The 14,717-nt window shown below is 37.6% G+C and overlaps 1 protein-coding gene across 2 annotated transcripts in view; it reads right to left on the reverse strand.

Annotated features, from left to right (window-relative positions):
• Positions 1-1,325: 1,325 nt before the first annotated feature.
• MTRR (5-methyltetrahydrofolate-homocysteine methyltransferase reductase) overlaps positions 1,326-14,717 on the reverse strand; it is a 40,669-nt gene continuing 27,277 nt past the window's right edge. Inside the window, exons 7-14 of one of the 2 annotated variants that reach the window (XM_008581797.1) lie at positions 14,309-14,394; positions 11,950-12,130; positions 10,827-10,869; positions 9,695-9,881; positions 6,532-6,650; positions 5,402-5,494; positions 5,107-5,289; positions 1,326-2,488 (exon numbers count right to left, since the gene is read on the reverse strand). In XM_008581797.1, coding sequence (XP_008580019.1) covers positions 2,344-2,488; positions 5,107-5,289; positions 5,402-5,494; positions 6,532-6,650; positions 9,695-9,881; positions 10,827-10,869; positions 11,950-12,130; positions 14,309-14,394 — 1,037 coding nt within the window. In that variant the 3' untranslated portion in view covers positions 1,326-2,343. Of the gene's footprint in view, positions 2,489-5,106; positions 5,290-5,401; positions 5,495-6,531; positions 6,651-9,694; positions 9,882-10,826; positions 10,870-11,949; positions 12,131-14,308; positions 14,398-14,717 lie in introns of both variants that reach the window. The other variant, XM_008581795.1, reaches the window with a different exon arrangement.

The following is a 14,717-nucleotide window of genomic DNA, read 5'->3' on the forward strand; positions in this document are numbered from 1 at the left end:
CATGGTGGACTTTGTGAGTTACTTTTTGTAGCTGATTTTTTATCTTATTACAGTAATCAGTGAAGAATGCCTTATTTTATGCAATGTATTTTCCTTTATGGCCTAGGTCATGGTCAATTTTTTTAAACGTTTCAAGTGTATTTGAAATCAACATGGGTTCTGTTTGTTGGATGTAGCATACATACCATCCATTTTACTAATTGTGAAACTCAAATTCTGCCTTTCATCAGTTTATGACTACATAGATATCTCAGTGTCCTAGATTAGTGTCTGTCACTCCATTTAGAATTCTTCACAGACACTATATAAATCTGTGTCACAGAAGGGAACCCTCTAGGTGCAGTGAGCATTCTTATCAGAAAAAGATCACCACAGAGTTGGCTACTGTAAGTGCTTCTGTTGAGTTTATCACTGCTCAGCATCATGAAAGTTACTGAAAATAATGAGTGCAATAGTGGCTTGTTAGAACAACTGGGGTTAGAAGAGGTCCCTCACTGCTAACACCAGTGGTATTCAAGATATGGAAACTGGATAGAATAATTTAGATTTATTCCCCACCCCTACATAAATAAGGTAAAAGACTTTAACTAGTAAAGCCCTGGAGTGGTGACTGAGGCTTAAACTTAACCCTAAAATAGCACTGTCCTGCCTCTGGGTTAGAGGATGGCTCATGGTGATAAGAGGAGCAAAATTTTGCCCCTGGAATGGTCACAACAGTCTTGAAAAAACTTTTCATGGAAGATGTGGCTGATTATCTAAAGAGACAGAGCTGGCACTTCATTAAACTTGTAAAATGTGTTGCTGAAACTATTTTGTGCTTGACTGCTAATAAATTTTTGTTTAATAAATATCTGTATATATGACAGCATTCCCATTGAGATCCATTTTTACTATCACCAGCTGGTAAGGCTGTAGGGAGCAACTGATCAATATCCATCTAAAACTTGTTATCTGACAGTATCTAGAAATCACCAGGATATTACTTCCACACTATAAGTACTCTTTAGTTTCTCTTTATGGATCTATCAGTTATGGATCAGGTATTTATCGAAAACATATTGTTCCATGAACACAAGTTCTTGATTCTTGTATCTTCTTGTACCTATCAATAAGGAATACTGTTCTTTGTCTCTTTCAATGTTTTTGCCTTACGTTTATCTTGGCTGATATATACAACCTATGAATATAATTATTATGTAACATAGTATTTACCTGGTATGTTCTCCTATCCCTTAGTTTTAGAATGGTTTATATTATAAAATATGCAATAATAAAAATAAAATATAAGATTAAAGAATAATACAATAAACAGCCACAAAGCCTTATCAAATCTTACGATTATGCCATATTTTTTCAGATCTTTATTTCTCAAAATGACCAGAAGCCTTTGATAGGTAGAGGTTTTATAAATGCCAAGCTATTAAATAAAAGACAATATGTAAGTCTAGGAGAAAAATTACCATACCCCTTTACATTTTGTTTTCTGTTTTGACAAATTTTAAAAGAATCTGACACTGGGAATCTAAAAAATACCAGGCTACTAGTTGAAGTCGGTATTTTAAGCCTCGGGTACAGCTTGAATGGTATCATGGAGGTGAAATAAATTATATTGTCCCTAAGTTCTGGGATTATGATATCAAAAGAAGTAGTTATGATAAATAAAACATATGCCAGAGTGGAATTTCAAAAGATATTTTACATTTCTAGCATCACTTAAAAAAATCCCTTTATAGAGAACTACCTTAAAATATTTTTTATCAGAAATATAGATTTGGTAATAAAAACCATTTGATAGTTACATAAACATGCAACAGATATGCTCTATATGTGTAATTTAAATACATTAATATGAATATTCTTTATGGGTATATTTCATATAAAGTTATAAATTATTTTACATTATTTAAAAAACTGGTAACATAAACCTAAGCTCATAAGTTACCCATTGAGTAAATTCCAGTGCCTGCCCCCATATCAGGCAGCCTTTGCATGGACAGATAGAGTCCTTGGAACTGGTCAAGGTCTCCGTGAGTTCCCTGGGGTATAAGGAAGGCCCCAGAGGGGTGCTGATGGCCATTGGGGGCTGCCCCTCAACTCGGGGGGCCTGCAAGCAACAGGGCTATGTGAGAGGGGCACAGGCACAGGAAGGGAGTAGATGGAAAATATGTAAAAATGAATCAGGAAGTTTTGCTGTTTTGGTAAGTGATGTACTCCCCACCCTACCTCCTCTTAGAAATGTTATAAAAATTCTTATTTTAAAAATTTAAACTCTCAGCCTCAGCAAAATTGCCTTTTAGTATTCTCAGCCAAAAAAGCTTAATTCTCTTCCTTTAATTTCTGGTTTTATGACCAAATATCCTGAAGATACCGTTTTTCTTCTTTTAAGGTAGCCAGTGTTCTCATTGCCTCTAGTTTTCCGGCTCCATTCTCACTGCTTATTATTTCCACAAGGGCATCATTTACATCCTTGGCCATATTCTTAGCATCTCTAGAAAAGAAAATAATAGCATCATTGTTTATGAAACAGGAATTTTTACCAAATCCTTAATTCGGCCGTCTAACTCCTCTGTCTCCACCATCGTCGTCCTTCCCTGTACTTTCTCGGAATGTGTCCTACAGATCTTCCAGCCTCACTTGCCCCCACACCCAGGCCTTCACCCACAGTAACTGTTCTAAAAGGCAGAGCTGACCACACTGTTCCACGCTGACACTCCTTCCCAGGCACCCATGTCTCTCCACCATCGTCGTCCTTCCCTGTACTTTCTCGGAATGGGTCCTACAGATCTTCCAGCCTCACTTGCCCCCACACCCAGGCCTTCACCCACAGTAACTATTCTAAAAGGCAGAGCTGACCACACTGTTCCACGCTGACACTCCTTCCCAGGCACCCATGTCCCAAGAGCAGTCAGCCGAGAGCTCCCTATGCACTGAGGACCCTCGGGGCTGGCTCCTGTGCACCTGCTGGGCCACCCCGTTCATCCCCTTCCCTCCGTGCTCAGGGCACATAGTAGACTCAGATTCCTGAAAAGAACAAGCTATTGTGCACACTTCTGAGCCTCTATACACATACACTATTAGCAGACATCTCTACTGAGGACTCACTCTGTGCCTGGCCCTTTCCAAGTGCTTTCACAGGTCTTAACTCTAATTACAAGATGGGGGAGGTGCTCCTGTGTGGTCCTGAGGTCCCCTACAGAACATTCACCACATCCTATGTGGCTTTCCTACCAATGAGTAAGTGGTCTGAGGGTAGTGAGTGTACCTCATTTATCCTCCTATTTCACAGAACCTCAACAGACCCCGAGCACTCAGCAGGCGCAGGAATGAATAAAAGTGCTGAACAGGACTCTCATATGTCAGGAACTGAACCTGTCCTGGCCCCCACAGTAAAGTTTCTCGAGAGGTGTCTACAGTGGCCGTCTTGGCTTTCTCAACATACTCTCCCCTCGACCACTCTCAGGTAGCTTCTATCCCCACGGCCCTTCCCTGGGTCACTGAGGGCTGCCATGGAGCCAAACCTCTCACCCCTGTCTTCTCACTTGTCCCCTCAGCAGCATGAGCCTCCTCCCTGGGACAATGTCCCCTGGCCTCGGGACAAGTCTGCTCCTTCTTCAATGGCTGCTCTCTCTCAGTCTCCTTTCTCCTGCTTCCCTGATGGGCTCGTCACTGTTAGGGCCGCAGAGGTCACTCTGAGCCCTCCTGTCTGACCCCTGCCTCTAATGCCTTCGAGTCCATTTCACAGATGCGAAAAGTGAAACACCGGTGACTGGGAGGAGCTACTTCTAGGATAACATTTTAAGAGTTTGTGCATTGAAGATATTGTCCAAGTTCTCAATGACCAGCTATTTGTATATTTGTACAATTAACCCTGCTTCCACTATTTAGAGGTGCATCTCTAAACCATTAGCCCGTATTTGACCACTGCCGGCCCTGCCTTCTACGAACTACCAAATACTTCATGGGGGAAAGTGTAAACCAATACGATTTCTAGAACTTTTTCCCTTTATCAACCTAGAGCAGTGTCTTTCAACTGAGCGTCAAAATCTACTAATAGGTCATGAAATCAACTTAGTCGTCAGATGCAGCTTTTTTTTTAATTGAACAGTAAAACAAAACAAGAAAAATGATCAGAATGTGTCATAAAAAGTAAGTTCTGACTCATGAAACTTGTTTCAATTATATTTAAATGTATTCTGGGTTACTATGCCATTATTTTGTCTTCTGAATCATAGTTTAAAAAAAAATAAACCTGAGTTAGTGACTTAGAGAATGTGTTAAATGCTAGGGACAAGTTAGGATAAAGAGTAAATTTCTTATTTCAAATCTCCTTTTTAGTTAGCAGAAAAGCTTTGAATTCCATTAAAACAAACAAGTAAGTTTTAAAAAATTTTACTTTCTATGGCTATTATAAGTTTCTATAACAGATCTTGCCTCAGAAAGTAGATAAAACTTAATAACATAATAATAATTCCTGGCTTATTTCGACTTTAACTCTGCAAATTACAACTCAAATAAAAAGAATCCTAGTATCCGCATTCTCAGAGTCAAAATCATACTTTCTTTCCTTTAGACAGTTCCGTGGAACAATCATCAGTTATTTTTATCAATCCTGAGACTTCAAGTTAAATGATTAATATTTTGGGGCTGGCCCGTGGCTCACTTGTGAGAGTGTGGTGCTGATAACACCAAGGCCACGGGTTCAGATCCCTGTTAGGGACGGCCAGTTGGCTCACTTGGGAGAGCGTGGTGCTGACAACACCAAGTCAAGGGTTAAGATCCCCTTACCAGTCAACTTTTCTAAAAAATAAATAAATAAATAAATGATTAATGTTTTAACACAAATTTTTAGAGGCTAAAAACATGTTTCTAAAAGCATTCTCCAGTGCAAGAATTGATTTTCACCACTATTTCCCTGATAATGACAACTTCTTGTCTATTAGATGCATGTTAAAACCATTTTAGAACTTGTATTTCTGTTCCTGTACTTAAGAGTCAAGTCTCATCCTTATGTATCTCTAGATTATTGGCTTCTTGGTCCTTTGTTTTTTCTATAAATACCACCCACTGCCTTCTCCTCACTGGCACTTAAGTATGACAGCCACTTACCCACACACGTAAATAGAACCATTCTCATGAAGGAGGATTCTTGCCACCTGTTTGCCGTAAAGCTGGATGTTGTCCTGCACATACTTTGTTGGGGCTTCCTCTTCCCCCAAAGGACCGTCTCTTGAGAAGGAAACCTTTAGGTGAGTTAAGATCCCACACTTACGGAAATGTCTAAGCTCTTCTCTGAAATATAATATATAATGGGTCATGGGAAGGTTGTAATTAAAAGTTGAAAACGTCTTAACATTAGAATTGTACACTCAGCAGTTATTACAATACTACAGTTGTGCCGTACCTGAATAAATAATCCCTATCTTTATGTCTGCAGCCAAAAAACAGCCACATTGCTCCAAAATTTCCATCTGGGTGTTTTTCTTGGAGTTTCTCTCTATGTGAAAAGAAAGTTTAGAAGTCTGATATAAAGAATATATAAAACCAATCTCTTTCATCAGGAAATACCACCAACAAACTCAGATAGGTTTGTAAAATCCACCTTTGCAGTTGCTGAAAGTTCATTCATTTAATTAACATTCTATTATCTACAGGCTGTCAGGGCTGCTCCAGCAGACACCATAATCACAGAGCGTGTCTAGTTGCTGCAGACATCCATGGTTATAAGTGACAAGCATATACAAGGATAATTCAAAATATCACATTGTGAAACCCAGTCTAATTTCTACACTAAGTACCATTAATAGCAATTTCATGAATAAATTAACTCTTAATAATGGAAAAACGGCACATGGCTATAACAGGTAGAATGTGTAAAAAAAGCATTTATGAAATGGTGAACATACCAATGAAAAGAGCATATCTGCCATTACATTTTAGCTTTAAGGAAAAAACTAAAACAAAGCAACAAATGACTGTTCAAAGGATAGGACTCCACTTTCTGGGGAACAGTACATGAGACTTGTTCACTACTTCACAAACACGGGGAGAAGGACACACTCATATATTCACATCGAATAATTCTGTTCTCATACTAAGTTATACGTATTAATATCATTCTGCTGAAAATTACTGATGTTTGGGTTTTAGCTTTTAAACTTTTGATATAAGTGGATCTCTGTTACTACCAATTTTATCCAGTCAAGGAACAGATGAAATAGTGTCTTTATGACGGATCACAGCATAAAGGTGTGCCTGAAATTTGTCCCTAACTACATATGCTATAAATCACAGTGCCGCTAAAAAATAAAAGTGCCACAGTAAATAAGGAAGTATAAGTTCCAGTATATAGCAAAATCTCTACAACATACTGTGCTTACTTTTCCTGTCGTGACAAATTATGTTACGACATAGAAATTATACAACCAAAGTCTGATTATCCTGAAAACTACTGAGAAAAACAAAACAGGCTATTATATTTCTACCCAGGATCACGAAGGGCACATGTCCCCACTAGCCAAAAACAGCACGTACCTATGTTGTAGGAAACCAATAAAGGGTGCTATGCCAGTTCCTGGACCCACCATTATGATGGGGGCTGAGGGGTCATTTGGCAAATGGAAAAAATTTGTTGTTCGTGGAGAGATGGATATCTGGAATATTAAACCAATCACCGTTAAGTTTAAAAAGAAAACCTAGGCCAGAGCATATAACCAAGATGATCTGTGCTAAAGAAAGCAGAAAGTACAAATTCCCCTCAGAGAAGCATCATTAAATTAAATAACAGCATTACATCTTACTGAAACCACGAACACTTTTGTCACTTCAGAAATATAAATAAGTATGTCTTGCAAATTTTTCTTTTCTACCCAAATCAAATGTTTTTAATATAACAAACATGGCATTTTTCAGGTGGAACACCGAATAGAAAATAAAATTATTTTTCTAGGCCCATGGATAAGATCTGCTCTCTAGAAGTCAACTAATATGGAGAAATGCACCAAGAAAATGAAGACATTCTTCTTTATGAAGATGTGGCTCTTTTTGCATAAAAAGAGCAAACGAAGGTTAATATCAAGATGGGGTTGAATAGTTTTAAATGAAAATTAGGAAAACATAAAAAAAAAAAATTAAGGAACTGCTCCAAAGATTCTACAATATTGTTATATTTGTTCTTCTGGGTCTAATGCTACCTAGGATTATTTATGTTTGTGTAAACTAGAAAAGTAAGTAATACAAAATCATTTTGTTAAAATTTCAAAAAACTTTTCTTCCAAATCATGTGCCGAAGACACAAAGAATCAATCTGTGAATGTTTCACATCCAGTTTCATTCTGCACATGTACAAGACACTTGAGTAATACTAAGGGTTCAGAATGATCAGATTCCACTCCACCTTGCATGGTGGTATAATTGTACACATTTAAACTTTTAACTCAAGGAAAATTGTAAGAAGTTCATGAGGAACCTTAACACCATACCTTTTAAACGAAGGATTGGAAGAGCTATATCTACTTATTGTTCTTATTTGGAAATGAAACTTAGTTAATATTACATTAGCCTTATTACCTGATTCATTCCCTTAACAATGTATGACAGGCACTAGGGATACAGAAATGCACAAAACAAAGTCCCTGCCTTCATGGACCTTACATTCAACAAACATAAATCCACATAATGATGGGTAATGACAAGTCTTATAAAGCAAAATTAAACAGGGTAAGGAAACAATGGGTATGGCAGGGAGCTGCTAATTCAAACATCTATGTCAGAGAAGGCCTGGATCCATGCTGAGCCCTTAGACCTTTGACAGGCAAGAGATAGCCAGGCCTGAGCGTGTTCCTGGCAGAGAATGAACAAGTGCAAAACCCAGAGCAAGGGCACTTTCTAGGCTCTAGGGACAGCAAGGAGACCATAGTACTGGTCGGCTTTTGCTGCAGTACATCTCAGACGGCTGATAATACCGAACACTTATTTCTCGTTCTCCTTACTTGAAGGCTGCAGATTGTATACAGCTCTGCTCCACGGATCTCCTTCACTTAGGATCCAAACAGAAAGAGCATCCCTGCCCTAGATTATACCTATCCCTATGGCAGAAGGGAAGAGTGAGAGAGGCAAGCCACGCCACCCAGAAGGTTCAGCACACTCCTGCTGAGATGTGGAATATGCCCTGTCTGCTCACATGGCCAGGCTAAACATCAGCGGGGAGTGGGGGTGGGGGAGAGCCCAGTCCTCCCATCTCCCATGCATAGGATTGGAGTGGCAGGTGGGGGATTTGTGAACAACTGTACTTCTGCCACAGCTGGGGGAGGGCGTGTGGTAGATTTTGCAAAGGTCAAGATTCCCTACACTTTGTAATAAAATAGGCACTATTAAGTACAATGAAATTAGATAGTATAAATTGTATCCTTTATATCTGTACCTCTAGTGCCCACATACTGGGTAGTTGGTAAAAATCTGTTAAAACGGAAAGTTGCAAGAAAAGAGGGAGGGAGGAAAGAAGGAACATGTGAAAGGCAACCACGCTCAGTGCTTGTGATACACTACAGATTCACATTGTTTTAAACTTTCTAGAAACCATCCGCTATTTTTATACAATGACGAAGTGATATACACTTTCAAGTCAGTACTGCATTTCACAAAAGGAACAGGTTCTCAGGTTTCCCAATATTTTGCTGATGTTTAATGAAACTGTAATGTTTAGTGAACACTGTAAAGCACCTCTCCGTTCAGGCAGCAGCGTGGGAAGAAATCAAGTTAAAGAACAGTTTCAAGGGGTGGTCTGCCCTTAAGTCCTCTCAATATCTTAATTCCCTCTAAGGAACACGAGCTTTTCAATTCCGATTACTTAAAAGAAAAAGATTTGTCATAAGATAACACTACAAATGACACATTGATTTCTTCATTACCATTAAGAAAAAAGACTTCATGATAAAGCCTGAAAGGTTGTTTTTATTCCAACCATCGTTATGGGCCAGAAGGGACAACTTTAAATTGTTCCCTAAGCATGTAGTCTCGAATGAGACTTTGCTGAGTCCTATATCAAAATATAAAAGATGTCACTAAATACAGGTGTAAATATGTCCACAAATGTGTTCAGAAAATCACATATTCTTTTTCTCCTAGGTGTTTTAAAAGTGATTTCCCACCATAATTTTTTTCTCACTATAGCATGAATTCAGATTCCACATACCGTGGCTACGTCAAAAGGAGAGAAATAGAGACTAGGAAAATCCTCCTACCCAAAATAGGAGAAACGTTAATGAATCAGCCTTTGGTTGTCAGCTGTCTGTCAATGTAAAACCACATATTCGGGACCTCAACATAAAATAAGGCTGACGCCATCACCATCCTTCCATACTCCCCTCTCTGGGCCAACCTACCGAAAACATTAACAGAAAAGGTCTTCTTTTCTATAAACAGGACAGCAAAAAAAAAAAAAAAAAAAAAAAAAAGGGTGTATTATATAAAATTTAAGAGTGCTTTACACACTCAGGAAATACATGGACTAGTTAAGAGTTAGTGAATGTTACTAATATTTTCCTGCCCCTCCACTAGAGATTTTAAAATTCAAGCATGGCATAAATTTCCTCTTAAATAATTTGATGGTAATAGGCAATGGGGGAGACTACATTGCTTTTTCTCGTCAGGCAGAGTACACTTTCAGCAATGCAGAAGCTGCACACCACTTCAGTACCTCAGGAGCCGGGCCTCTTCCGCTGTCTGCAAGTGACGCACGTGTGTCTGGCTGAAGAAGTGGGGCAACCATCGCGGCCAGCCAGCCTGTGCACACTCCCTTCCGCAACACCACCGTCGTGGTGCTAGACAAAAACTCCACGATGTTAAAAACAAAATGAAGCTTCCCTGGGTGAAATAAACTTGAGCTGCAAAGACACACAGGTAAGTTTTGAACTCTGTACTAGGATTAACACATACGGGCCAAATTAATCCTTTTTTATTGCAGTGGGTGAGTATTTACTCATAGGCGCTAATCTACCTTCTAGCTCCTCAGAGATAAAAGCTATATGTATTTTTTACTTACAACCCCCCCCCCCATTTAATGCTATTATTCAGGAAAGTTTCCAATTTTATTTGCTTGCTCTAAGACTAGATAATGGTCTTCATATAAAAGACCCATTCATTCAATATTTATAAACACCTTTTTCCATGTGAATGAATAGGGATAAATCCTGACGAATATCCCATATATTATCTATGGTTAAGCTGATAAAAGTTGAAAGTGACTGGAGTATATACACCCAGAAAAATTAAAATTCTAAGTGAAAACTTCTTTAAAAAATTTTAACAAAAACATTTTTTTTCCGTGTTATATTATAGGCTAAATAAGGTGAATGAACTCCGGAGTTAATTCTCATTCCTTTCCACCATCTTGTATCATTACTGTGGAGGGGCAGCGGAGAGCGCCAGGGGAAAAGACGGTAGAGGCCATGCCAGGAGTGAAGGGCACCTGAGGAGCTGGCCTGAGGAGTAAGCCAGTGCTCATCGAACACACGATGCTGGAACTTTCCTCTTTCTTCCCTTGGCACACCAATAAAGGAAGGGGTGGAGGTCCTCAAGACCCACTGCTCTGAGTGGGGAAACGCAGCACTGGACCAGAGGAACCACTGAAGATTTTAACTTCTATGAACTCCTGAAGGACAGGAGTCCTAAGACTCACTTTCTTTTCCCTTCACTATGTCTGAAACTGTCTTCTAAAAATCGGGTAAGTTTTCACTCAATGAATTAGTAATCTCTAAGGACTTGAAAGTCTGAGTTACATAAGATTTTGGGGAAAAGATGCCATATATTGTGTAAATAAATATTAGTACCTTGCACATGAATATGGTCTGGGTTGGAGTTTAGGAAGATGTTCTAGGAAAAAATAAAAATAAGCAATTATTAATTCACTACTATTGAAAATTACCTTATATCTCTAAAGGATAAAAAAATTCAAGGCCTATATTTGATTCCTGTTTTCTCTTACTTAGAATATTCAAACTAACTTATGTTCTAGTTTTATTTATTTATTTTTTGGCAGCTGGCCATTATGGGGATCTGAACTCTTGACCTTGGGTATAAACAAAGCTGTGTTCTAACCAACTGAGCTAACACACCAGCCTATGTTCTAGTTTTAAATGTTTGGCAGCTGGCCATTATGGGGATCTGAACTCTTGACCTTGGGTGTAAACAAAGCTGTGTTCTAACCAACTGAGCTAACACACCAGCCTATGTTCTAGTTTTAAATGGTATTCTCCAAAAGTCAAAAAACAGATATAATGCATTTCCATATTCTGAAATCAGTATTTCTGCCCAAATGCTGTTTTTCTAAACCACAAGATACTAATAAGGTCCATGAATAGGCTTCAGAGTCAAAGAAACCATGAAACTTTTGTGTATGTACAGTTCCTGGAGAGAGGTGTCCAGAGTTTTCAGATTTAAAATAAAATTGTAATCCCAAAAAAGATTAAAGACAAGTATTTTAAAGATCATTGGAAATACTTAGGCTTGAGATGTTCTTCCTTCTTATATTTATATAACTAATAAAAAAAATGTGTGCATAGTGGTGGACCAAACTACCTGGAAATTTAATGGTTTCAAAATAAATAGGTGCTTTTTTAAAAGCAAGTTATTCAAATTCTGGCAAAAAAAGAATTAAGACTGGATATATTAAGAGAGAAAAATGACAGTAATATTGGTAGAAGAAAAAAATAAGGAAATGAAAAGGCTTGTGACTAGGATTCTTTGACTTCTAGAAGAAGCGCAGATGTCACAGCACCTGAAGACAAGATATACGATGTTTACTTACCCATCACCATTCATTTAGTCGTGTCCCCACTATGTCTGCACATAATCCAAAGGTACTATGTGAGCAGCAACTTTTCTTTACTATGAAAAGATGGCCCACGTATCAGTGCAGGAAGAGCTACAGTGACTGTGACAGCAACTACGCACCGAGCAGCAGACTAAGCGGTGGCTGACAGGACGGAAAGGCCAGCAGGAGGTCCAACAGGCAGGCACAGGCATCTCGCACAAAGCGGCTGTAGTCGGCTGCTCCCTGTTTACTGCACAGCTCCTGCAGCCTGCGCTTCTCAGCACTGTCGCTGGTATAGTCCACAAGGGCTCGCAAAAACGCCTGAGAAAAGGAGCGACTTAAATTCCAATGTGATTTGTGGTTAGGGCTATTAGAATGTCCAGTTAGTATCTGCCCGGGGATGTGCCCAATTACCCCAGAGAAAGGGAGAAAGCCACTAGGAGTAATATCAGGAAAACAGAATTTAATTTACCATTTGCTTTTATGTTGGGCTATTAGGAAAATTCCATGACAGCAACAAATAAAGCAAAACAATGAAGTTCTGAATCCCAAGTCTCAAATACTGACCCAAGTCCAAAGTCCTGGACATAACACCAAACTTGCTAACAACAACTTTTGGATTCAACACAATTATAAGCTTATTTATTACATGACTTATACAGCTTATCACTCAAGAGTTCTTTAGGGACAAAGCACTTCAGTTACATGAAATGTAATGGGTACTGCTACTTTTTATTCCACAGCTCAAGATGGTTGTGTCCTGGACTCCCTTAACAGGGCAGACAAAGTCACTACTCTCATGAGGGTCACAGGTTTCCAATGGCCTAGCCTAAGAATCCAGACACTAAAATATCCAAAGACTAACAAATTACATGTGCTCCTCCAAATGCCAAACTCAGTGCTGAACAAAAAGCAGCAGTCAGGAAATGCTGCTAAATGAACTAGTGCCCCAAATCTCAGCCTGGATCTTTGGGAAGATAATGAAGAGTTGACCAGTAACACTTTGTAAATTCTAAAGTCAATAAAATTTCCTACATTACAGCCTAAAACAGAGGGAATTATAAATCCTTTAAAATAATTTTCACTTTAGAACTACAGAAACTTTAAGGTACTAAAATAGGAAATACTTCACCGTTTTTGGAGAATAAGCTAAGAAAGCTGAAAAACATTACTACAATTTAAATTGTAAATATTTCTAAAATAACAAATCTATTCCAAGGAATTTATTTTACAAAACTACTTCAAATCAGTGTGCGAAGATTAATATAGTACAGGAATGTTCACCTAGACAGTTTTTTTTAAAAAATAGTGAAAAACTAGAAACAACCCAATTGCCTATGATTAAATCAACAAATTAGGATGCGACCATAGCATCCATTAAAAACATCTTCAATCTTTCCATATAGAAATATAAAGACTCTTGATTTCTTTTTAAGTAAAAGAGGAAAGTTATAGAACAGTACATAGACTATAAGACCTCATTTTTTTCTTAGCAAAACAAAATTCGAGTGTTAACTATGAGGTCTGATTATAAAAGATTTTGCTTCCTGGGTTACTTATTTCTGTATCCAGAATTTTTAAATGAACATATTTTTATAGTAAGAAAAAGTACATTCATATATATATCCTTCACAAAAATTTAAAAAATGGTAGTTGAAAATTGTGAATTTATTAAATTTAATCAAGAAATTCTCATCAAAGTAAATTAATTTTAAATTTACTAAAATATATCTAGGGCTGAGCCTCTCTCTACAGTTGTTTGCTTCCCAAAGACTACAAATGTAATAAACACATTAAAATCTACACTGGGGAGAAGGCGGCCTAATTAGAACACGCTTTATGCTCATTGATAATAGAAGTCTAGCAGGGTGCAAGTTGGAAGATTTTGTCCATTAGTATCCACTTGAGGGAAATGGTCAGAAGATATTGGTTACAATTATTTAATACAGTTCCTGGTCTAACAGTGACATCCAGTGGACCATTCTATCTCCACATTCATATAAACATCAATATAACCTACCAAAAACCTTCCATTTTTCTTGAAAAATTCTGTTTCAGCAATAAATAATCATGTAGTATCACACCAAAGAGATCTTACTAACTGTAGGAGGTGGAAAATAGGGGGCAAAAAAACCCTAGACTCTCACAAGCTTCCCGTCATCAGTCAGAGAAAAAGTGTAGTTGGATAACTCAAGGTCAAGTATGGCAACTTTCATCACTATTTAATCGGCTTTATGAAGTTAATGTCTAGTAAAAACAAAACTAAAAAAAGCCCTATTTTAAACATTTCATTTCAATAGAAAACCAAAATTTCAATGTGAACACAAAATAAAAATATCTGTCTATGACCATTACAAAGATAACACGAGTCCTTGGCAACTAATTGTAAAAAACACGCTATTTTTTTAGCATTCAATGGGCAGATACCAGATCTACTTAATGAATCTTACACACAGCTAAACGTATTTTAAAATAATTACCTGCGGAAGAGAAAAATACCTTTTTAGGAATTGTTCGTATTTCAAGACACCAGGTGAGAACGAACTGTAGAGAACATCTCTCAGGTACATGCTGGGGTAAGGCAGCTGCTTTTCAGGTAAAGACAAAAAGAGGTTCGTGAAGTAGAAAATAAACTATAAAATGTTCTGCATTATTAATTTAATACTTCACATTATAATACTATCAAAGTACAATATAATTTGTGGCAAAGTTTATTCAGCTAAAAAATTTCCCCAAAATGAATACAGCCAGAAAACCACATTTTACAAAAAAAAAAAAAAAAAAAAAAAAAAAAAAATTCAAGGTAAGCCAAAAAAAGAAAAAATTATCTAAAATTAAAAAACAAAAAGAAAAAAAAAAAAAAAAAAAAATTACAAATTCAAGGTAAGCCAAAAAAAGAAAAAATTAT

This window comes from Galeopterus variegatus, unplaced genomic scaffold, assembly GCF_000696425.1.
Source record: "Galeopterus variegatus unplaced genomic scaffold, G_variegatus-3.0.2 Scaffold2468, whole genome shotgun sequence".
NCBI classification, from domain to species: domain Eukaryota; kingdom Metazoa; phylum Chordata; class Mammalia; order Dermoptera; family Cynocephalidae; genus Galeopterus; species Galeopterus variegatus.